Source organism: Eulemur rufifrons, chromosome 14, assembly GCF_041146395.1.
Source record: "Eulemur rufifrons isolate Redbay chromosome 14, OSU_ERuf_1, whole genome shotgun sequence".
NCBI classification, from domain to species: Eukaryota; Metazoa; Chordata; class Mammalia; order Primates; family Lemuridae; genus Eulemur; species Eulemur rufifrons.
The window spans coordinates 24491247-24517150 of NC_090996.1; the positions used below are offsets into that span (position 1 = coordinate 24491247).

At 48.6% G+C, this 25904-nt stretch overlaps 1 protein-coding gene across 1 annotated transcript in view; it reads right to left on the reverse strand.

The window, feature by feature from the left end:
• XYLT1 (xylosyltransferase 1) overlaps window positions 1–25904 on the reverse strand; it is a 124820-nt gene that overhangs the window by 17312 nt on the left and 81604 nt on the right. The window contains exons 5-7 of the mRNA XM_069485691.1: window positions 20306–20386; window positions 6033–6249; window positions 3325–3501 (exon numbers count right to left, since the gene is read on the reverse strand). Of these exons, the coding sequence (XP_069341792.1) occupies window positions 3325–3501; window positions 6033–6249; window positions 20306–20386 (475 nt within the window). The remainder of the gene's footprint in view (window positions 1–3324; window positions 3502–6032; window positions 6250–20305; window positions 20387–25904) is intronic.

Consider the following 25904-nt stretch of genomic DNA (forward strand, 5'->3'; position numbering starts at 1 on the left):
TCACACCTAATGGGTGCCACGTGCACCGTCTGGGGGATGGACACACTTGAAGCTTTGACTCGGGAGGGGCAAAGGCAATACATGTATCCTAAACATTTGTACCCCTGTAATATGGTGAAACAAAAATAAACAAATAAATAAATTAAAATACAATGTTTAGAAAATGAAAAAAAATAAAAAGATTTTTTTTTTTTAAATAGCTTTGAAGCCACTCAACGCTGCCTTTGTAGCGTGAAAGCAGCCACAGACAAAACAGTGAGAAAACGGACGTGGCCACGTTCCAGTGTTTGCAAAGGCAGGCAGTGGGCTGCCTCTGGCCCCAGGAGCTGTAGCGTGCTGACCCCTGGTCCAGGGCTGCAGAAACAAATAAAACACAGCCCTCTCCCTTGGGGAGCTTATTATGGTCTAGCGTTATTATTGACCTGAATTTGGGTCCAGCACTGTTTTCACTGCAGTGGATTATCGGCAACAATAACTACTGAGCACATGCCGTACGCAGGGCGTTGCGTTTACGTCATCACCTCTAACTCTCCCAACAACCCAGCAGGGCAGGTCTTATTATTCCCATTTCAGATGAGGAAACTGAGCTCAGAGAGGGAACGTGATATGCACAAACTCACACAGTCGTAAGATTTGAACCCAGAACGGATGACGCCACAACCCAAGCTCTTTCTACTCTAGGATTGAGCTAACTGACTGAACGAAACATCTCATCTCCTCTCTGCTTCATGAATGCTGGGGTCCCCCTTCCCTGTGAGACAGAAGTCAGCTTGGTTCCTTTACAGTAGCACTGAGAAGAGTCAGACCAACTGAGTTTGGATCTCACTGTGTCCTTTCCAGCTGTGTATGGCTTTGGGAAAGTCACCCAACTTCTCTGGGCCTCAGCTTCCCCATCTGTAAAATGGGTATAATAACACAGGTGATTAGCATAGTGTCTGGCACACATTGTTAGCTGCTTTTATTAATATTATGTGATTACTATCACCAGCTCCTTAAGTTTTCTACTAGGCACCTGTCTACCTAGGGGCCTAGCAGTCTTCATTTTCTGGGGGCAGAGAACCGGCCTCAGTGGCAGGGCAGCCTCCTTTCTCCACCAGCGATTCTCTGACCATAGCCAGATCTTTGAAAAGGGCACGTTTCTATATTTATTGTTCTTTTTCTCTGAGTTCTTTGCACAAGAACTCCAAGTTCCTTACAGGCAGTAATTGCTTGATTCTGGATTGCGGGGGATATTCTTGACTGTTGTTTACTGCGAGAGAAAGAGCTGTAAGCACATGATGCGCTCTCTCTGTCGCCCAGTCTTTATCAGAGACCACAGTGTCCCCAGGACGCCAGGCTAGAATATAAATGCTGCCACCCGGGCAGAACAGGGCTCCCAGAAATCACCAGGGGGAGGCTCTGGGCTCCAAGTGCTGAAGGCCCCCTGCAACCGGGACAACGGCTGGTCCTCCACAAAGGTGGGAATTAGTGTTTTTTTTTTTTCCTTTTGAATAGGTCAAACACTCCCCTGCAGCCCTCTTTCTGCTCAGCAGATCCTTTCTGCATGGACAACAGGGAGCTAAAATGTCATCCAAGTTCACGGTGGAATTAGCGTGGGTTTAAGGCGATCCCTGGGTATCTCTCAGTCTGCCACCAAAAACGGGCCTACAGAAGACATATTGCAGCAAACACTGAAGGTGGCCACACATGCTGGGTGGGAGCTTTGAGGGAACATGAGTGACAGGATGAAACCTGCTGTACCTATGTAGGCACGAAACCAGGATGGCAGCGAGGCCTGGTGGGAAAAACCCAGCCTGCAACTAGAAACACCAGAGTCACCTTCTCCATGCCCCCAGCCCCACCACTTCCCTGGCTGTGTGGCCGTGGGCGAGTAAGTTCACCCCTGTGCCTCAGTTTCCCCACTCGCACAATGGAGGTGATGTCCACTCCAGTGAGGCCAAAGCTCACGCAGGGCCTGAAACCGAGCCGATCTAACAGGAACAGCATCCCAGGCACCTGGGGACCCTGCTGATATGATTCTTACTCAGTAGCTCTGGAATGGGCTGAGATTTTGCATTTCTGACAAGTGCCCTGGTGACGGTGATGCCGCTGGTCTGTGGCCGACACCCTGAGGAGCCAGGCCAAGTGGCCGGGAGCTCCATGTGGGCAGCACGTGTCCCTTCCTGGACGTTTCGGTTACGTGCCGGAGTGCGGGCGCTGGGCACCCTGGCCGGTTATCAGCCTGGTGCTGCTGTCCTGGTTGTCCCTGCCCTCCCTCTGTGTTAGTGGTTTGGGAAGCAGCATGCCACCTCCATGTGGCAGCTCTAGTGACCCCAGAGTGACCTGTTTAACCATTCTGTAGCGTTCTGTTTGAGCTCTCTGCAGCTGGGGCCTGGGTGTGCGAGGAGGAGAGGGGAAAGACTCGGAGAGCCCCCCGACTCCCAGCCACCGGGCAGCGCAGGGCGGGTGCCCACGTGGACGGAAAGAGGCTGCCGACTGGGAGAGGGCCTGTGGGCTGAGGCATCCCTGGGGTTCATGGCAAGCAGGTGAGGATCCACCACCCTCCTACCTCTGCTCCCCCAGAACTGCAAACAGCGAGGCTGCACAGAGGCAGCTGTGAAGGTAATAACATCTCTGCCTCTTCTTACTCCTTTAAATACACAGAGCGCAGCGGCTTCCAAGCCCGGCTGCTCATGAGAATTTCCTAAAGCATAATACACTAAAAACACAAATTCCTGGACTTCCCTGGAGATCAGTGGTTCTCAAACAGGGGTGAGTTTGCCCCCAGTGGACACTTGGCAGTGTCTGAAGACATTTTCGGTGATCACAGCTGGAGGTTGCTAATGGTATCCAGTGGGCAGCGGCCCTAGGGTGGTTCCGAATCCCCTGCAATGCACAGGGCACCCCCATGACAGAGAATGATCTGCCCACAACGTCAGGAGTTCTGAGGCTGAAAGACTCTGCCCGAAATACAATCAGGCTTGTACCCAGACAAGAGGATTCAGATGGAGAAGGCAGGAGAGAGAACAGGATATGAGCGTGGCCTTTGGAAACAGACAACTTAAGTTTGTTGACCTTTTCATGCCTCAGTTTCCCTATCCCTAAAATGAAATGATAATAATAATAATACATATATTAAACGGTTGCTGTGGGGTTAATGAGTCAATGCAGACAGAGTGGTTAGCAAAGCCGTGGCGTGGAGCAAGTGCTCAATAAATACTGTCTATTGTTGCTGCTGCTACTATTATCATCCACAGCCAGGGCTGGGCACGCGGGCTTGTTTGTCTGCAGAGGTTTGCCGGCCAGGCGAGGCCTGGGGGGCTGGCAGGGGCACAGCAGGCTCACCTGGAAGCGGTGGAAGTCCTGCGGCTTGAAGTCGTTGGGGGAGCAGCCGCACCAGTCCACGATGTGCTTGTACTGGCACTTGCAGCCCAGCTTGCGGTTCCAGTTGGTGATGCGCAGGTTGTTGTCCACCATGGTGTCACAGTGGGGGCTGTTCTCCAGGACCGTGTGGAAGAAGGACTGTAGGGGAGAGAGGGGCCCCGCCTGAGACCTCTCCCAGCACCCCCCCAATGGACTGGGGTCAGGAGGTCATCCTCGAGGACAATCCAACTGCAAAGGGAGCCTCTTGGAGGCTCACTCTGTTCTCTCTATGTGCAGATGGGGGCGGCTGCCAGGCTGGTCCAGCTCAGGGTCCAGCTGGAGGCTTTGTCCGGACTGGCTTAGTTCTACTAAGAAGTCTCCTGCTCTGAGTGGGGCTCTAAGTGGTCATTCCCTGGCCTCTAGAATCTGATTTCAAGACATCTTTTATCGCCTGGGTCATCTGTCTGCCTAGTAAAGAGGAAAAGTCCTTCGGGGTTTGTTAACGCATGGGGCAGAGGAAAACATGTGGACAATTTTCCGGAATATCTTGGATCAAATGGGCTCTTGCTTTTGCAAATAGCCCGATCTGAAGGCAAAGGGATTCAGGTCTGAGACAGCTTGACAACAAAGACTGATGCTTTGGTATTTCCCCCCTGGGCGAGGGAGGCCAGACTCTAGGCTGCATCAGGCCTGGGGCCTCCACCTTCGCCACCTGCACAGTGACCGCCACACAGGGCGGGGAGAGGTGGGGCTGCTCGCTGTCCACGGTACTGAACCGCGCGCCATCAGTTCCCCCTAATCCTAGGACTCTTGGCCAACCTCTCCAAGGAATCAAAGAGGCAATGATGGGAGTGAAAAGAGAGACCAGAGGAGAGACATTGTTGATGCAGCTGAGAGATTACCAGAGAGAGAAAGGAGAGACAGAGATTTCTATTGCAACACGGTCTTGTAACAATCCCAGACACCAGGAGAGTGCATTTCCCTGCTCTCTGCTCCCTAAGGAAGCTGTTGGGGGACACGTGTCTGCATGCAAAGGCTTATGGGAAGCAATGGAGGAGAGGGGATCTACAGGGACCCTGGAGTATCTGTGCTTGCATTTGTTGGGCAGGGGAGGGCCAGGGAGCACACACAGAGCTTTGGCCACCAGCAGCATGGTGGGCACCTTGATTAAAACAACCAAACTCCCCAAGAATCTCTTCTAAATGAGTGGATGGGCAAAATGAGGCTCCACCCACCACTCCCTGCCGATCCTCTTGTGACGCTGGATGACGTGCCCATAAACATGGATTTTAAGCTTGAATTGTCTGCAAGCCCACAGAGGCCCATATTCTCCATCAAGCAGTGGGGAAAAGTATCCAATTACCAATTGCCCTGTGTCCTTTCATAATGATACAGAAATTCCCTGCAAGATAATGGATGAGGAGGTTATCAGAATTGAGAGAAAAGGTGATTTTTGTGGAAATAGGATTAAAAGCTCATTACTTAACACGTGTGCAGAATAGTCAAACTAGCCCCATGATGACACGCTCATCACCCCTCTCCCCGGGGCTTGGCCCTGACCGACACTGGTGAGATATGTGGAAATCATGAAATGAGACGTGCTCTCCTGTCTGGCCCGCGGAGACACACAGCCCATGTGATCTGGAGCTGGGGGTCCCACCAGGGAAGGAACAGGGCACCATTCCTGAAAAATGTCACAGGCTCAACAGAAATGGAACCAGCCCTGGAGTTTTCTGAAGTCGGATAAGAAATGAGGATGCAAGTGAACAGAAGGTCAGGGAGATGAATCTAGAATCCCTCAGCTCAGCTCTGAAAAGAAGACGGCTGCTGGCACGTCAGCAGCAACTCTTCAGAACCGGGTCCCTACCCATTTCCAGGTGGGGCTGGGTCTGTTTCAGAATTCTCCGCAATCTTGCACAACAGGGGTTCCCTCCCCTAGGTCTGAAAGATGGTGACAGGATCCCTGGAGCTTTTTAAATACTTCCAAAAGCCAACAGGGAACGTCTCTGGCCACAATGGCTGTGAACGCAGGGGCTAGTGCGGGCCTCGTGGAACCCCTGGCTGGCTGGCTGAGATCGCTTGGATTCCTGGAGTGTGACCCACTCATGAAACCAACGCTACTTTCTGTCAGGGAAAGACAGAACAATATTCAAAATGGGAAAGGGATTCTTGGTGGTTATAACATGATTGGTGACGACAGAGGATCTGTCAGAAGTTGATGTGGGTGTGTCCTCAAAGAGTCAGCTTATACAGTTGTGCAAGTTGCACACTGCATAACTCTACGGGGTGCTACCATAGACACTGCAGATATCAGAGGGTTTTGGTTGGTTGGTTTGCTTTATTAAGAGTTCTCTGGAAAATGGCAGCAAAGTGTCTTGTTCTGACAAAACAGTATATTGTGTGATTTTATGACCAATGGGGGCCAAGCGTCTTGAGGAAGGGCTGCCTTTTCTATTTGGCACAAAGGTACCATGAGGATTGCTGGCAGCTCACGGTGGCTCTAACTCCACGCAGCCTCTGCGCAGACTGGAGGGGGACCAAGGGCCCTGCTATGACAGCAAGGGCGTCTGGATGTTTGGAGGACAATGTAGGGGGACCTCGCATTGCTTTGCCAAAAATTCGCCATCTGCTTTGCTCCAAAGGCTAAAGCTGGCCCCTACCTTCTCGGGTAATCGTTCCTGGATACTCACCTCAGCAGGAAGCAGGGTGTAGGTGTAGAATTGTTTCATCTTGGTCACCAGATCGTCTGTGGAGAATGTCACATACTCCACGAACTTCCGGTTCAGCAGGAACCAATCTGAGCCCCCATCCACGGCAATGCCCTCCGGGATCCGCCGGTCTCCCAGGCGCCACATGTGAGCATCACACTCCAGGAAGAGCCGATCTAGGCCTTGTTTCCGGATGAACCTGGGGGACACAAAGGAGCTCTTAGCCCAAAGGTGCCCTGAAAGAGGGAAGTCCACCCAGAGTCCGAATCCCAGCCGTAACAGTATTTACCGAGCACTTACTATGCGCCAGGTACCAAGCCAGGGCTCTGCGTCTAGTTTATCACTTGATCTTCATGGTGAGGCAGCTTCCTATACCCCTATAAGGCAGGTGCTATCATTAGCCCCCTTTTACATATGAGGCCACTGAAGCTTAGGGAGCGCGGGGGACTTACCCAGGACAGTGGATGGCAGTGATCACCTGCTGCACCTACTTCCTTTCTAGAGAACGTTTGAAATAACCTTGTTATGCCACAGATGGCTTGGCAGTTTGGTGAGTGCAGCCTGTGGACTCTCATCTCAGAAAAGTGCTCTTAAATGCACACAATATGTTAATGATTACAAAATACCAAAAAGAAAAAAAAAACCCACCGAAGTTATGATACAGTAATACATGTGCTTCTTTGATTCACACATCATATACAGCATTACAAAATATTTTTAAAAACACCAAATGTATGATAATACACGTGTTTCTTTATTAACACATTAAAAAATAAGATATCACGGCAGGTCTCATAACTACTGTAATTTTAAAGAAGCAGTGAGCATAAAGGATATTTAGAGGTATCTGCACCAACTATAATGTGATATGAAAATATGCGATTCCTGTGGGTGATTAATTAAGTCACAGTTACTGCTAACGTGACTGTGGTTCGTTAGCCACCTTTAGCAGGATTTCAGTTAGAATTTATCAAAAGTAAAGATGTCATTTTCTTTGCACCCAAGGTCATGGAACTCCTTGAATTTCACCCACAAACCCAAGATTGATAACTCCTACTCTAGTAAGCAAATGTATAATCATCTCGTTTAGGCTTTTGCAAAGCAGGTAGGGCAGAACTGGCATTTGCTATTTTGCAGATGCAGAAACCAAAGCTATGCAGATCCCAGAGCTGATGATGTGGGTGTGCTGGGAGGGTGGACAGCGCTAGAACCACACCTCTGGCCCAAACTCCCAGTCTGTTAGCAGTTAGCATTCCCCAGGCACCTTGCTGGACCCTGCTGGCGGTCAGGGAGAAGTAAGCGTGATCTGTATTCCTAAGGTCTAGAGGTCTCACAACCCAGAGATCTACCCGCTCTTCCAGCCTGCTGATCCTTACACATGTTCAGGACTTTGGATTTTTCCAGGTCTTATAAATTAATAACTCACTTGTATCAATGCTCCTCTGTGTTGCCACCACCACGACGTCCCTATTCCATGTGCCCACCGTTATACACAGCCTTCTGGGCAAGGCTCCCAGACATGCTTGAGTGCTCTCCCCCTTCCCTCCCCTAGTTAACTCCAATCTATCCATCAGATTGCAGTCCAAAAGTCATTCCCTCAGTTCTCATACCACTGTGATTTCTTCCACTATCATCACCATCATCATCATCTTTATTATCACTATAATCACCATCTTCATCATCACTGTCATCACCACCACCATCATCACCATTGTGACCACCACCACCATCACCACCATCACCACCATCCTCATCATCACCATCACGCTCATCATCACCATCATGGTGGCAAAATCATACTGATTATCATTCCAAGGGCTTTATGTGAATTACCTATTTTAAATCTCATGAAAACCCCAGAGACAGTACTTTTGTTAACCCACTTTTACACATGTGTGAACCCAACAGCTTGCCATGATGCATCTGTGTGGTTCTTTGATTACTGTCCACCTCCTTCGGTTGACCGTGAGCTCCATGGGAACTGGCATTATTCCTGTTTTGGCTCCTGCCTATGTGCTTGGCATTTGGTAAGTAGCACTTAGCAAGTATTCGCAGAATGAACGGATGAACCCAACCCATCAATGAGCAGATGTGTGCCTAGTCCCTTCCACACTTCCAGCCTTAAGAAACAGTATAAAGCACAGGCTCTACCTCCTGGGAACTGACAGTCTAACTGAGGAAATACCATACAGGTACAGGTAACCACCGTGCAAATGAATTTCAATGCACTTCCAGAAAAATGAGGATTAGAGCAAGGCTGAAAAGCCCAGGATGCTGTGGGCGTGGGGGAGGCAGGGCCGGAGCTGGTGGACATTCTAGACACAGGGCACAGCTGATCAAAGTTGTCGGGGGGCGGGGGTACAGACGGGCTTGGCTTAAGCAGGAGATTGTTCTGGGCTGACGACACAATTTGTGGTAGTCACGCTTTTAATTATAAGCCTAGCACTGCTGGCAGCCATCTTGCCCCCATGAGTACAGGGGCTGTCTGACAACAACGCAAAACAGAAATAAGAGAGGAGACACAGAAAGACACAGTGCCCGAGTCTTGGTGGGTCTGCTTGAGATCCCGGATCTCGCTGTGCCTGACCCACCCCCAGACTTGTCAGTTATGTGCGTAAGGCATTTTTGAGATGGGATTTGTCACTTGCATTTCAAACAATCCTGACTGACACACGCTTGAATGATTTCAGCTTCATCACGACCATGATGGGTGGGATGTTCTTAGGCTCCAGATGGGGCAGGTAGCTAAACTGCGGCACATAAATGCCACCTCGTCCTCTAAGCCAGTCTGCTCAGCGTTCTAGGCTCTTGGCATGTCTATGGCAGACTGCATCCCTTTGTCTGCAGATTGGAGTTACCTGTCTCCTCCCAGGTGGACCCTCTTATCACTGGAAACAACCTTGGCTTCCTCCTTCCTGCCTCCCTTATGGGTCCTGGGGCAGGGCAGGGCAGGGCAGGGCAGGGCAGGGCAGGGCAGCAGCTCGGCTGCTCGACTTCAGGGTATAGAGGCAGATGATCCCACCCTGCTAGTCACACTGAATTCCAGACAGAATTCCTCCCCACCGGGCCTCCCACAAATCCCCTGACATCCACTTAGGGGAACCGCCTGAAACCTCGTTAATAAACCCACATCCCCAGCACTTTCTTCTGCATGAGCAGAAAGCCTGCCTGTAGACCTTGGCTACTATTGAAGATAATGATGTCATACATCTAAGTCTTCACAACGTTGACCACGGTGTAAAAGACATGGTCGTGATGGCGATGCTGGCTTTCCATCGACAGGGCAGTGTGGCTTTACCTGTCACTAGCTGGGTGACTTTGAAAAGTGAGGAGTCCTCTCTGCATCTCAGTTTCCCCCTTAGCAAAAGGACAAAGTTGGGCTAGGTCTGGGTTATAAAGTTAATTCCCTCCAGGGGTCAGACAGATCTTGGAAGTGCGTGCAAGGGACTGAGTATATCACAACGGGGGGTGGTGAAATGAGCAGGGAAGTGGAGAACGCATGTTCTAAAAGGCACTTAAATTCCTTAAAGCATTTCTGACTAAATAAAACCTATCTCTAGGCCAAATCCAGCCCATAGGCCACCAGCTGTAATAACCTTGGGCTAGGTAATTTGCAAGGTACTTTCCAGCTGTGACATTCTATAAGTCACTCTGTTATACCCAGGAAGAGGGTATGGGGCACACATTACATTCCATATGGGCACATGGGAGCCCAGAGAAGGGTGACAACTTTTCCGAGGACACACGGAGCACTCACACAAGGGCAGAACCCGCCAGCAGATCCGGGTGTCAATGCCACCGCTCTTGTCCCTTCCCTAACACAGCTTTCCACATGCAAAATCCAAGCTTATTAGCAAAACCATGTTCTTGCTCGGGAGAGACTTGATGAAGATTTTTCTAATGATGAAGATTTTTCTAATAGTCACAGTATCACTCCACTGAAATGTAACTCAGCTCTAACTCCATTAAAGGAAGCCCCTGAGTTTAGGAAAATAAAATCCTACCTTGACTGTGGCTAGTGCCAATTAGACATAATGCCCAGTCGGTGCACTTAACCATGCTTGAAATTTTAGACAATTTGTATTCAAACTTACATGGTCACCAGCGAGAGAGAGAGAGAGAGAGAGAGAGAGACACAAAGAGAAAAGAAATACAGGTGAGAGGACTAGCAAATTTTTTCTCTCCACGGACCAGCTTTTTAATTTCATGTTCCATTATATGGGATAATAGTATCATCTTGCAATTTTAATGTGATGTCCCAGACCATAATATCCAGATACAATATTTATGCAGTCATCTCCAAAATGAAATATTCATGGGGTTGGGAGATTGGTTGCTGTATTTACTGCATTCAAAAACAGATAAACTGCAAACGCATGCTTTGGTTAATTATGAGTAAATAGAAACAACCAATTTCCCAGGTCTCAGAAAAGCTTCTGGGTCACACAGGCTACCAGGGACTTATTTGAAACTAGGAGAAGGTGGCAGAGGTCCAGCATCTGCGTATCTACCAGAGAAAGGCATCAAGTGCTTGGGTAGGATTTGCTTTTTTCCTGTCCCATGTATTCACTACAATTTGAACAGGTGAGTGGAAGGCAAGTCAGGGAACTTCCTTTTCAGAGAGGGTGGCTCACCACCAAAGGGCGCATGGCTCTCGCGCCTGAGGGATGGGACACACACACTTGCAGCAATGGGCCCTGTGCATGGAAGGTGACCAAGGATGCTCTCTGCCCCTCCATTTCATTTCCCGTTGACTAGGTTACCTGGGGCAATGGGGTGCACAGGTAGCACCAAAGCAAAACAGACACTGGGCAGGTCTAGGTACTACTCGGGCCTCTGCTTTCCCAGGCCGTGAGGGGTGGGGCTGGCTCACCCTCTCTGAATGTCAGCTGAACCCCATGACACCTGTCCCAACAACCTCCTGAATCAGCTGCCAAAGTGTGATGGACGATGCTTCTCGAAGTGCTTCGCCAAGTGTTTAGTCAGCACTGTTCACCCAAGCAGTGAACCGACCCAACCAGCAATCCCTTCTCACACAGCGATGAGGTCCCTCCCGCATCCCTGGCATTCCCAGTCCTCATTCATGCTTTGTTTATCTCCACAGCACTTTTCACTTTCTAATGTAATATACATGGTATTTATTTAGTCTTCTGTTTATTTCTACTTCCTAGATGTAAGCTGCAAGGTGGCAGAGACTTTTGTCTGTTTATGTTCACCATTATATCCCAAGTACCTAGAACAGTGCACAGTATACAGTTGGTGCTCAATAAGTATTGGCTAAATGAATAAAGGGAACGGTAACAGTCACACTTGTTGGGAAATCAGGAAGTTGTGACATTAGTTAACCAGGTATCAGATTCTTATAACATACATTTGACAAAGGAACTGAATCTCAGAAACGTTAAGTAATTTATCCAAAGTTGCACAGCTAGAAGCCTTATTAGACCTGAATCCAGGTCTGGCTGAATCTAATGCAAGCTCTTAATTACTCTGCCATTCTTTGCTGTCTGATTCACCAGGGTCCTTCCAAAAGGACACAAATGAAAATATGAGAATTTCTATGGCATCAAAAAGACAATGCCCAGAAATGAGAGAGTCAAGAGAAAAGAGCTCACTGTTGCTTTCGGAAGAGGCTTTCCGCCAGGCCTCTCGAGGACTTGTCTTCAGGACAGGCTACCGGAGGCCAAACACAGAATCATTTGCATTCAGTTTTACTTCCTCCATGCTGAGAAATGGGAAGTTGACCTTCCTGAGATTTTTCTCTATTGTCACAATATGGGACAAAGTCATAGCTAAACACGATTCTATTAGGAAGTTCCAAGGACAAAATCTACTCAGCGGAGCATCAGAGTAAATCAGATGGGGGGAGGGGTCCCGATTCTTCCCCATGGGACAAGAGGTCAGTTAAGAAAGTATATGTGGTCTTTGGAAAAGGCAGACTATGAAGTGTCTCAATTTAGTTAATTCTCCGGGTCAATCCTGGCATAGTCATTGAGTGTGGAATTATTCCAGAACTGCCCTGTCCCATAGTGAGTTCTAGAAGGAAGAACTCCATTCTTTTGATATTACGGGACGCTTGAGCAAGAAGGAATCTTAGCAATCAGCTAATAGAAATAATTCTACAAGTGAAACAACAATAATAACAGACTTAGACAACATGAACAATCCATCCAAAGTCACAGAACCTACAAAGAAAACTCCCCTTCTTCTGTCTTCCTGTCTAGTGGTCTGTCACTGAATCCAGATTATTCCTTCAGCATAGGTGTAACCTGAGCATTTTAGTTAAAAAGTCAAGTCATGGAATAAAGCATAAAACCCTACAATGTATGAAATCAACCAGCTACACGAACAGGCGCACATGTTACAACTGTATTTTGCAGAGGACAGATTTTGAGCCCTGGAGCTGGACTACTTGGTCCAAGTCCCGTGTCTGCTGCTATCCTTAGGCAACCCTCATCATGTGGTGCTGCAGATTCTCGTGTAGAGATGGTGATAATGATGCCTACCTCACAGAGTTGGTGTGGAGGTTTAAATGAGATCGCATTTAGAGAGGGCTTGGCACAGTGCTTAGCACACAGTAAGTGCTCCATAAATGCTCGCCAAGATGCTTTACATTTTTCCCTCATCAAGATGGAAATTTTGAATTTCTATCTCTCCTCTTCTCTCTTCTGGCATTTGGTAGACAGGTATACAGGGCACCTCTATGGCTAAGGAGAAACCCTTATGTCTTGAAAAGCAAGGGTATTCCAGCACCAAGGACAGAAGTCCAAAGCCCCCACCCCCAGCCCCATCTCCTGCAATCGTTTCAGTTGGGCCGGGCTGGAGACAGTTGTCACGACTCTACGCTGCGGTAGCCAGAAGAGCAAGAGGGCTTGGGGCATTCATTCATTCTGCAACTCTAGAGAAAACCTTCAATATTCCAGGCCCTGGTCTACGTGCTGAGAATATGGGTCTAAATAATATGGACATCACGCCTACCTTCTCTCTCTTCTAGGAGAGATAAGAAACATAAATAATATCAGCTACCATTTATTGAGCACATCCTACACTCTAGGCTCTGTTCTACACACTAAATATATAGTCTCTTATTTAGTCTTCCCTACAATCCCATGAAGGCTGATGTTACAAATGAAGGAACAGAGACACAGAGAATTTTCCCAAGACCACACAGCTGGTTAGTGGCAAGGATGGGATTCAAGCCTTAGCAGGTTCTGCATTACACACCCTAGCCACAAGACCCTAATGCTGCTCGGATAAATAAGTAGACATAAAAAAATACAAAATACAAGTATGTATAATTACATACTATGATGCATGCTCTATAGGAAAAGAACTGGGTGCAATGGCAGAAAGTAAAGCAACAGGGACTTAAGTAGTGGCGACTGCTGGGGAAGGCTTCATGGAGGAGGTGGCACGCAAGCTGATGAGAAGGAATTAGTCCTCCACAGAGTTGTGGCAAGAGCTTTATGAGGGACAGAAATCGTTTGTGCAAGGGCCTGCGTGGCTGAAATGAGGGCGCTCCAGGAAGCTCAGCTTCACCACCTCATTCCGGAGCAGCGGACTCTGACCTGATTGGCGCAGGGGACACACATGGCCGGGACGTGGAGGGAGGCTCTGCAGTGAACACCCCCAGGGAGTCAGCACAGCGCGGTGGTCAAGAGCCCAGACTCCAGAGCCACCCTGCCCGGGTTCAGGTCTGTGTCCCCAGTCATGAGCTGTGTGTCGCTTGATCTCTTGCCTCAGTGTCCCCATCTGGAAATGGGCATCATAATGATTGCACTTATATCATGGGGTTGTGGTGAGAACTGAAAGAGTTAATATCTGTAAGGCATTTAAGACAATCCGTGGCACATCTCAATCTTCCACGTGTGACTAGCATGACTTCCCCGTGTGCAGAAAGCTGACGTGGGTTTGACATTCAAGGAGGGAAGAAAAAGAAACCCGAGTGGAAATGCAGATTCACGGTCCTGAATCCTGGGGTCTGGAGTCCCCCAGATTGGTGGCCCACATTCCTCACAGAGCTTGGGATCCCAAATCAGCTTGTACCTCCAAGTTGTCCAAAGGTCTGTTGAGGGATAATTCATTTTCCACATTTCACATTTTTTTTTTTTTTTTTTTTGTGACAGAGTCTCACTCTGTTGCCCAGGATAGATGCCGTGGCGTGAGCCTAGCTCACAGCAGCCTCAAACTCCTGGGCTCAAGCGATCCTCCTGCCTCAGCCTCCCGAGTAGCTGGGACTACAGGCATGCGCCACCATGCCCGGTTAATTTTTTCTACATATATTTTAGTTGTCCATGTAATTTTTTTCTATTTTAGTAGAGACGGGGTCTTGGTCTTGATCAGGCTGGTCTCCAACTCCTGAGCTCAAACAATCCTCCCGCCTCGGCCTCCCAGACTGCTAGGATTACAGGTGTGAGCCACTGTGCCCGGCCCACGTTTCACATATTTTTAAAAACGCTGTTTACTGCCTTTTGTTCTGATTATAAAAATAATGCATGTCCCTCAGAGAAGGTTCAGAACATAACGAAAATGCAAAGGAGAAATTAAAAAAAAATCACACTCTACCTCTCAGAGATGACACCGTGAACGTATTTCCCTTCCAGTCTTTTGTCTAACTTCCCTGTGTATCGTTTTAAAGAGAGTTCAGTTCCGCAGAGGACCTAAAACACCTGTAGAGGCCAAGGGACGGTGTGTGTGTGCAGTTCCGTGCGGGAGTCTGCACAGTGTCACGCTGTCCTTTGACGTGGCCGCCGTCATTGGATGAAATAAAGTGAACATGCAAACGGTGATGAACGCACCGGCTGGGTTTAATGAAAGCAAAAGGGAAATGCGATCTGCTTTCCCTACTGGAGACGAGATATTAATTATCTCCTCACAACAATCACAGCACTACAAGTCAGCCAGGAAGAGAGCTCGTCTCTCAGTAAGCAAGTTGGCACCAAGGGAACCCCTGAAAGCAGATCTGCCTGGAGGAGGTTCCTGGCCAGGCTCTCGATGGATCTGCCAACTTTTGGTTACACATTTGCTTGTTTATACATCAAGGGAAGTTTGGGCCTGAAGATTAGTTCAATGTCAGAGGAGGGAAGCTGGTGAGGCTGCTCAGATGTCATCGTAGCGTCCGACAGGGACTGCTGCCTCTGGCAGGCGGGGCCCTGACCCGGGAGGAGGAGGGGACTTCTTCCTGCTATTTCTGACCTGGGGCTAAAACTCTTCCTAGCTGCCTACCTGCCTCGCTGTCTTAACATTTGACACGCTAGTCGTTTCTCTAAGCATTGTTGCAAGTGTTTGTGAACTATTAACGATTTGTATGTCATCTTCTAGATTCTTCTTATTTCTTCTACATCACCATCACCACCATCAACTTAATAGGCACAACTAAATGTTCCAACAGCTTATCCACATATTAACTTATTTAATTCTTGCAACAACTCTCCAAGGTTGGTACTATTATCATTGTTCCCATTTTGCAGGTGAGAAGACTGATACACAGGTAATTGATGAATGTTGCCCGAGGTCACACACTCAGCGAGTGTTAGAGCTGGCAAGTGAGTCCCGAGAGCCTGATTCCTACCTGCTATGCTGTTTGCTTCATGTAGCATCTATATCCGAGCCCCCTTAATATTTCTCTCTAAGTCAACTTTAAATAGTTTCCACGGTTTTCTTTTAACTTAACCTTATTTTAAGCACAATATCCATTCAGTCATGGGTTAGATGGGCTAATTATATAAATTTTTGTTGATACACATAAGATCAACACCTCACTTTGACAGCATGCCTGTTTAGGAGGGAATCTCACACGGTGGTCACTGGTGGATCCTGAACACATGCCGGGAAATGCTGACTCTGGGAAGAAGGGGACGGACCCGTCCCCCACCCATATAAAAAACAATTCTGTTTAAAGTCGGCAGGGTTTTGCTGTACATCCCAAAAACTTACAACTGCAGGTCGTCTCAAATGCGGTCACTAATCATGGGGTGATACATGAACACAGGCCTTAAAGTCAGACCGAAGCAGGTTCCAATCCCAGCTGTGCCGCTCACTAGGCGTGAGGCCCTGGGCAAGGTAAGGCAACTCTCCAAACCCCAGTGGTATCATCTCTGAAGCGGGGTAACGCCGCCAAATGAGGCTGGACTGAGATAACGCACTGGAAAGTGCCCAGCTTGGTGCCTTCCCATGGTCAGTGGGGACAATCAATCCCCCAATCCCATGATCCTTACGTGGAATTTATAAAGATGAGGAAACGGGGGTATGGCCAAAGTCATGTGCTGAAGTCCCACGGCTGTGACATGGCAGAGCCGGCATTTTGACCCAGGTGGCTGGACTCCAGCATCTTTGCTTTTGCCCTCCACCATACTACATCCCAGGGCTAAACACTGGGGGCCTGGCGACCTTGACCGAGGTAGAGACATTACATCAGCCAACGCAGGAAAAGTCCCAGAGGAACCCCAGTTCTGGCTGAGGGAGCAGATTTTTCCTTTCCACCGCCCTGGAAGGGGGCTGTTCCCACCCGCTGAGACCTCAGCAGGCTGCAGAGACTTGAAAAACTTCTCTGAGGCTCCCCGAGCGGAGGCCAGGAACGCCTGGGGATGCTTCCAAAGACTAGATTATTCAGGTTGAGGGTAAAACGTTAAGGCACCTGCTCCTACGAGCCCTACTGAGGCTGTCTGGGAAAATGACAATTGTGCTACATGTCTTTCAATATATCTAGTTACTTTATCGTTGGAGGGAGGCAAGGAGAAACAGTGGATGCGGCTCTCCCCTTAATTTAATTACAGGAACGGTCAGGACCAATCTGGCAGCTATTAAAATACTAGTTTGCCTGTACGCCGTCTCTTCGCAGCGGGAGCTGGAATTCAGAACTGGCTGCTGAAGGCTGGACACAGAGACAGGTCAACGTTGCTATTAGGAATCAGGTGGAATTAAAAACTGAGGCCCCCTGGGGCCTATTTTGTATCTCACTGTTTGCTTTGTCCCTCCCCAGCTCTCTGTCTTTAAGCATCTCTGCCTCTGTCCCTCCTCTTTTGCAAGGGCTGGTCCAAGAGCACTGACGAGCAGAATGGGAAGGGCCTCTGCAGGCATCTTGCTCAAACCCTTTGCTTTTCAAAGGGAAAAGATGAAGCCCAGAGAAGCGGGGTGGCCGCCTGAGAATCGCCCAGCGAGCTGGAGGAAAGCAGGACTGGAGGACAGAGAGGCCTCCTCATGCAGGAAGGAGAGGCTGGACTCGGTGGACATTCTCACCTGGGCTTCAGTCCGAGACCTGCCCTAGTGGTGTGAGCTTCAACAAGTGAGTTACTCCACCTCTCCGAGTCTCAGTCTTTTTCTTCTGTAAAATGAGGCCACTACACGGCCAGTGGTCACCCCCGGGAGCCAGGGAATGAACCAGCACACAGGGAAATAGAACTAATACGGAGTCTGGGCTTGGTGATATCATTTGAGCTGCCTGATGCAGCCATATCTTAAGTTAGTGTCAATATTTTAGTTACCTGATCCAATAATTTTCTTTATGCTTAAGCTAGTTTGAGCTGGGTTTCCATCATTTCCTACCAAAAGAGTTCTAACACGCCACCAGGGAGGAATCTGGGCCAAGCCATGCCCGGCTCTGCTCACTCGAGGGAGACGATGGACGATGGGCCGTAGCTAGGCTCCTTCGTGCAGAGGCCTCAGCTAACGAACAGGGGAGAGTGGCAGACGATGGTACGTTGGCTCATTTTACTATTAAATTAACACTAAATTATTGCCCTTACTCCCTGCAAATGAGAGAATCCCACCTGGGGACTTGTGTATGAGTGTTGGAACTTGCAAGCTATTCTGTCCAGAGATCTTTAGGTTTCAGGGTTTTGGAGGGAGCTTCCAACAACCTCTCCTTGGCCTCCTTCACCCTGTCCTGTGCCATTTGGGTACCACCTGTCAACTACTGATGCATGTCGATCATACAGGATGCATGCACACACCAAGAGGCCCGGTGCAGGCCCATACACCATCTATTTCCTTCTTCTACCTGCAACATTTTAGTTCTAATCATAACAATGACATCCTCCTCCTCCTCATAAGCGTTTACCTACACCAAATGCTTTATATGTAGCATCTCATTTAATACTCCCAATGACCCCGTGAGTGCAGCTCTACTAATATTTCCATTCTACAGGTCAGGGAACTGGCTCAGAGAGGTTATGTCATCTGTCCAGTGCAACACAGCTAGGACATAATAGATCAGAATTCCAACCCAGGAGGTACAACCTCAAAGCCCCTGCTTTTAACCTGTGCTGTATGCAGTTCCTAGCACAGTGCTTGGCAAACCGTGCACAGAGAATAAACACTGAGTAGGTTGAAAAAAATAACGAGAATACTAGAGTGGATGTAATTCAGAGACACAAGCTGATAAACTTAGAACAGGCTCCTCCCTCATGATACAACTTTGTTTGCACAAATCATATATTAGAGGCAACCTGGAGAAGAAGAAGAGTTTTCATTTTCGCCCCAAGGGAAGGGAGTACCAATGTCTGGGCTGCTTCTGATAACTAACCACCCCTCCCTCCATGGAATCATGTCTGGCCCCACCTTGTCCCTATGGCTATGGGGCCAGAAAGACCTGGGTTCAAATTCTACGGTTTATTAGCTGTGTGACCTTTGGAAAAATCATGCAGGCTCCTGAAACCTTCTTTTCTTTTCATGACAATGATGATAATTCTTAAGTGGCTGTGAGAACAGAATTGGATCCTCTATGAGAAGGGGCCAGTGGCGTTATGGGCACTTAGTAGGAACACAACGCGTAGTAGCTTTAGTTATTCTTGTTTATGCAGCCAAGCCTCTCTATGCTTTGTGGCCTGAACACGCTGTACTAATCTGTGCTGATTTAAAGAGCATCTTCAAGTCTCGGGGCTCCTTTTAAATGTAAAGAAGGCAGGCTGTGAGAAGGGCAGGAAAGATCTATAAACAATCAGCTGAATGAAATCAAAGTGACAATTTAGGAAAATGATCCGACACAAGGATGCTGAGGCTACTTCTTGAGAGCTCAGGAAACACAGCTCACTCCTTGCTTTTGTGCCTCCTCTGCAATGGATAACTGGGTAAACTGAGTCACAGAGCCAGCCAAAACACCTCCACCCGCAATGATGGAGAAGATCCAAAGCAGAGATTGCAAACTGAGACGCTGTTTGGGGCCAGGTCAGGAAGGAAAAGAAGTGAGGGCCACAGCGACCTAAGATCCAGGAAGTAACTGCCATGAGAAAATTCATGCAAGGAGTTAACAGACCTTCAGATTATTTTAGACTAGCTAGAAATCTGGATTTTTCATGGGAAATACTGCTGTTTTTAAATGGGGCTATTAATTTTCTTATGAAGCACCTGGATTAAAACAAAACAAAACAAAACAAAACACCATGGTGACCACACAAAGCACATTAGCAAGCTAACATGAGCATTGCGCTGCCAGCTTATGCTCTGAGTTCAAGGCTAGAAAAATGTCAGGACTTCAGAGTGACCCTAGGCTGGTTTTTAATGGTGCTGCATGTTGGGATGGTGACGCCTACAGGGGGCGCTCAAGACCATGTTCCTTCTAGCTGACCTTTGGCCACGGAGAGTTGGGTTCCAGCTCAACACTGGACCGCAGAGATGCTATTAATATTTTTTTGACACTGCTCATTTTAAATGGGAGAGGTGTAATAGATCCAGCCTGGGGTTCTGGGTACCCCTAAGACCTGCTCATGTGTTGGGCACCAGCTTGAGGCAGTGGAGGAGACACAGGCCCAGGAGTCAGGACCCCCAGGCTCAACTCCACGCTGGCATGAGACTCTTTTCCACTGGAAAGTAAATTCCATGAGCGTCAGGACTTTGTCTTGTTCACTGCTAGAACAGTGACTGGCACGAGCTGAGCGCGTGGTAAACATTTGCTGAATGACTGGCTGACTGATTGAATGATCTGGGGACATCACTTAAACCGTGGGCCTCAGTCTTCCCACCAATAAAATGGGAATTAACAGTGGCTGCCCTACACAAAGGGCGACCACCATGAGATAACGGACTCCTGAAAGCCCTTGGGGAAAAAAGATGAAAAGGGCTGTGACGCCATGAGAAACATGCGGGATTATCTCAGCCCTTGGCTGGCAGGACAGACAGCTTCCTGCAGTCCCTGTCATGCCTTTCTCCCACCTTCCACTCCTTTCTGGTGGCACCAAACCAGCCTAGAATAAAGGCCCCAAATCATGACTCAGATTTTCATTCCCACTTTGCCCAGGGGGTGGGGGATGGTGTGCTACCTGGCATTGTCCCGGCCGTGTGACTTCAAGAAATTCATATCTCGGTATCGGGAGAGAAATGCCACCAGCTGGTCATTCGTCCTGTGGAAACAAATGGAGAAGAAAGTCAGGGTCCTCCCTGGAGACGTTGAGTCTTTCTTCCCTTCTGTGTCACAGAAAGCAGGCTTCATTCTTTGTGCTGTTCTGCTTGGATCACCTTCTCTGATCACCAGCACAGGGGCTGGCACGGCATCCTCTTTATGTGTCACCACCACTGAGCCAGCCCACCACACTGCATTGAAACAGGCCTTGAATTTCTCTCTTAGACACTCCACTATACTGGAAACTGTCTGAGGACAAGCATAGCATCTTACTTGTGTTGGAATCTCCAGTGCCCAGCACTGGGGCTTGGCAAACAGTAAGTCATCAGTGCCAAATACACAGCAACCTCAGGGCCTTTGCACTTGCTATGCCTGGGAAAATTTTTCCCTGTGTCTTTCCATTGCTGGCTTGCTCTTGTCATCCAGGTCTCCTTTCATATGTCACCTCTTCAGAGAGGTCTCATTGGGCCACTGAACCTAAAGTAGCACCTGCCTCGTCTTGCCTCTTCATGGTGATCACATAACTCCTGTTTACTTCCTTATTTTATCGCCACCTGAAAGCACTGAACTTGCCTACAGAATGTAAGCTCCATGAGGACAGCACTTGGTCAGATCTGTTCATCACTGGTGCCCAGTAGGAGCTACATTAATGTCTGCTGAACGAACAAATGAATAAATCAAAGTGAGCTGAATTTGAACTGACTCCTTCAAATGGACTTGGAGTGATGACTACATCAAAGAAAGAAAGAATGCCAAGTCCCCAGTAACCACTGGGCTACCGCTTGAGAGAGATTTAAAAAATATGAAGTGCAATACAAATGAATGACATCGTTCCCGGCATTGTTATCCCAAATTTATTGCCATCAATCTCGGCACTAGCAGTGTAGTCACAGCTAATCAGCTTGTGCATACAGCTGTGACAGTATTTTAAAAGGCAGTCACACGGGTCTCCATCTGCCAGAAACGCAGTCGCCTCTTCCACTGAATAAACCCAAACAGGTAAATGGTGCTGATGTGACAGCTCCTTTATCACCGGGCTCCTCTGCTCAGGGACTTTTACTTATTAGAAGGAAAGGGTTAAGCATTGTTTCAAGTCGGGAAAAACAGTGATGGCAGTGGAAAGGAAAAATGTCTCTGAGAATAGAAGGGAGGCTAGATTTTTGACAGGCAGGATGGTGCCTTAGAAAGCAACAGCGGGGTTCTAGAAGCAGAAAGCTCCGTGACTAAGCCAGCTGTGTGTCCAAGGGATGAGTCATTTGGCCTTCTCTGAACTCACCTGGGCTGAGAATGAAACATGCCCAGCACACAGTAGGCCCACTGGGCATATGGACTGAATGGAGAACTGCATGGGTTTAAGGGCACATAGTAGGTGCACGATCAATGCACAATGCTCTGTTCTCTCTGCCTCCCCGCTACCTGGTCCAGGCTGCCCCCACCCTGCACCCCTCCTCCACTTCCCTGCGACTCTGCAGTCTCGCCACTCCAAGCCCCTGCGCTCTTATTGGATGGCTCATGTTGACCAACTCATGCTTCCAGCGGAGGGGGCACACGGCAGTTAAGAGATGCTGCAGTGAAAATGAGCATTGCTGATGTCCCAGCCCATTACTGAAATACACTCCGATTCAAAACGAGCCGGGCTAGCGGTGGCAGGCGCCAGAAAATCCCAGCGAGCCTGCAGCGAGGTAGATCCGGCACACACACCCAGGAGGCTGAGCCCTGCTGATGTGCACAGGGGTGAACCCCGGGGACGTCCACTAAAGGGTAACCCCATGTGTCTGCGCCGTGTTGCACCTCCTGTGTGCACAGACGCCACTGTACGTGCCCCGGCAGAGCCCACCGATCCTCGGCTCGAGATGCCTGTAGCTTGCAGGGAGAGGCCTCTCTAAGCCGCCGGGAGAGATGGAAACTAAATCAGCCTATGAAAAAAATTAAAGCAATGTCTCTTTCCCAGCCATAAAGAGGCCCGTTCCATCTCGGCGTCTTAACAGCTCTTATTTACCAAGCCCCTCGCCGCTTTCTGCAACAGTTCATTATTGTGTCCTGATGAATAAGGGACAAGTTAACCTCTGAATGGGTCCCTGGCAGTAGGAATAATAAATAGAGCCTCTCAGGCGGCCTCAGTGGGAGGATTGAAGGGGCCGGGCTGGGGCTCCGGGGCCCCCTCTCGCGAAGCCTCGGGCCTCCCAGGGTCAGCGGTTGCGGCTCCATTTGGCAACCCCAGAAAGCGCCTTTCAGGGCTGTGAGCTGGGGCCATTTTCACATTTGCCGCTTCACCGAGTCCCCATCTGACGGGGATGAATAGGCATTTAGCAAATTTACTTAGCGATGCTTCCACATGAAATCGTCTCAAAAGATGACATCTTGGGGGAGGGAGGGCGGAAGGGGAGGGGGCTGAGGTTTCCAGGCCCGGAGAGCTCGTGGGTAAAGCCGCCTTTCAAAGCCAAGCGCTGTCTGCGCGCTTGGCCAGGGATCTCCCTAGATTGTCTGGATGGGTGGGGCGAGGGGACCCCTGCCTGCCCCCTCTCCCTGGGGGCCCTGGGGCTCTCACTCTTCCCTCGGAGTAGAATGCCTGCTCTGAATGCTAAAGCCTGTCTCCCCGCACTTCTCCAACGGGAGACGGAATTCGGCTGGGGACCAAGTTTTTCCCATTGTTGCTTTCAGATGCCTGTCGATAATTGCCTACATAATATTAGTTCTCTCCAGATAATTAACAGCTTGCGATCTGTTGACATTTTGCCCCATTCCAGTTTCTCTCTCTCTCCCCCCTCCCGCCTCCAATCACACACGTTTCTCACTCTCCCTTTTTGGAGGAGTCATTTGCCAAATGGCTCTCGTAGTTCATCACTTGTGTCTGTCTCTCCAATTTCCTTCTACCTTTTGCTGCAATGATTAGAAATCATGCCTCTCGGTCTACGCGGTTCCTCTCTTTCCTGATGGTAACCGGGGCCCGCTGCTGGCACTGTTGAAGCCATTGGGAAATCTTTGCTGACATATGCAAGTAAGAAATGAATAAATAAACGGTAAAATAAACTTATTGGGAACCACAAGGGAATCTCGGTTGAAATGAATAAATAAATAATAGAATAAGCTCCCAAACTGCCACCGTTTATTGAGTGTGTACCATGCCCTAGGCCCTGGGGCAGACTTTTGCCACATTTTATTGCATTTGATATTCACAAAGACGCCATAAAAATGCGAGTTTCATTCCCATTTTACAGATGGGTACCTGAGACTCAGAGAAATCACCTATTTAGGAAAGCAGGATTTAAGCCTGATTCCCAATGTCACAGCTCGTGTTGTCCACTACTAGACTGCTTCTACAAACGACAGTAAATGAATGAGTGAGTGAGTGAATGGGGTGAATGAGTGAATTCCATCCCAGCTGCGGGAGAAAAAATATGGACGCTCTAATGTCTCCCTCCTCCCAGCCTGGTCCTCAGCTCACTGCTATTGGAAATGTCGAATCTCAGGCCCCACCCAACACCTACTGAGTTAAAATTTGCCTTTAAACAAGGTCCCCAGGTGATGCATGTGCCCTTTAACATTTAGGAAGCACTGCTCTAAGTCAAGTACTAGTATTTTTCCATCTTTATCTGCTCCCCATGGTTTCTTCCAGAAATTCCAGACTCCAAGCAAGTTACTTTCATCTCAATAAGCCTTCAGTATTGAGAGTATTAAATAAAAATACGGCACATAAAACCTGTGCTGTAGCACTTGGCATACAGTAAGCCCTTGATAAATGTCAGTTATTTAATAGTATTATTATTGCCATCTTGAACACTGGAAGCTTAAGACATGTTGACCTGGAGAAAACAGTACGAAGACCCAGCCTGATTTGAACTTGGAAGGCTTTCTGTCCGTAAGACCTATGGAGTGTTCTGCAGAGCATGGTTTGGGAGACATCTCCCAGAAGGGACTTCTCCAAGGTCCCTTCCCAGCTGGTGTCAGAGTTAGGAACTGGCTTCCAGAGGGCCACAGACACCACTGTGTGTGGCTTATACATATAATAGCTCCGGGGATGAAGGTACACAGAGGGGGCACAGTTCTCAGGCTCCCAGGAGCCAGGCCGTATGCAGAAGGAACTCCAGACCCACAGAGTCCCAGCCAAGCAAGGCATGTCTGCTGGTGGCATGTGACAAGGGTTGGGGGCCTGCTCAGCTTCCACTAGGAAGGAGCCCAACACAGAGCCAACTGCTCTTCTCTGGGTCCCTGCTACCCACCCAGCACCCTTACGCCCCAGGACCCCCTGCCAGCATAGGATGCTGAGAGCGACCCTGCCAGAGGTGCTCACAGCCCAACGGTGAGGCCAAAGTTATACACATGACTTTGTGAGTGTCAGGATCAGGATTTCAACCCCCTGATGCTACCAGGCATGTGCAGATCCCAGAAGGCACCGAATCTAGTCCTTCTGGACTGCAACAAACCAGCCACTGTGGAGCAGACATGCACAGCAGGGGTGGGACGTGGGGGACTGCGGAATCGGGCAAGCTGAGGATGGTGAGGGCTGAGGCACCTCCAACCTGAGCTCAGAACAGACTCGGCCAGTGTGTCCCCAACTTCTTCATCTCATGTATCTACCCATCATCTTACAGTGTTTCATATGGATGTTTACCTTACATACCCCTTAGCTTCATCCTAAGCAACGATATTCATGATATATGATGTATTATTCTTTTTTTAAATTTTTTTATTGTGGTAAAATACACATGACATAAAATTTACTATTTAACCGTTTTTAAGGGCACAGTTCAGTGGCACCAAGTTCATTCACACTGTTGTGCAGCCATCCTGCCATCCATCTCCAGAACTCGTTTCATCTTGCAAAACTGCAATTCTACACCCACTAAACACCAACTCTCCTTTCCTTTCTTGCCCAGCCCCTGGCAACCACCCTTCCACGTTCTGTCCCTATGATTTTGACTACTCCAGGCACTCCATGTAAGCGGAATCACACAGTATTTGTCTTTTTGTGATTAGCTTATTTACTAGCACAATGACTTCAAGGTTCATCCATGTTCTAGCGTGTATCAGAATTTCCTTCCTTTTTAAGGCAGAATAGTATTCCATTCTGATGTACCACTTTCATGGTCTTTTTTTTTTTTCCTGTTACACATGCAAAGCGAAAATGACCACTTGTCTGTACATCTCCTAAATCAACTTGGCTACCACACCAGGGCACACAGAGCAGGGTCAACTGTCCTGGTTTTCCCCGGGCTGAGGGCATTCCTAGGACACAGAACTTTTAGTTTTAAAATTGGACAGTCCTGAGCAAACGAAGACAAGCTGGTGATCCCAGGCACATGCGAGGAATGTGCAACACAGGAGAAGCTGTGCTCTCCGCAGGAGTAGAAAGTGCATCCTTCTAGGACGAGCTCAACTGTACAGAAAAATACCACGGTGTCGGGGGCCAACCGTGACCCTTTCCTATTCTTTAAAAATCATTATTATGAAAGCTTAGATCACAGCAAGATAGAGATTTAAATATGAGCAACAGCAACAACAACATCATCTAACACTTG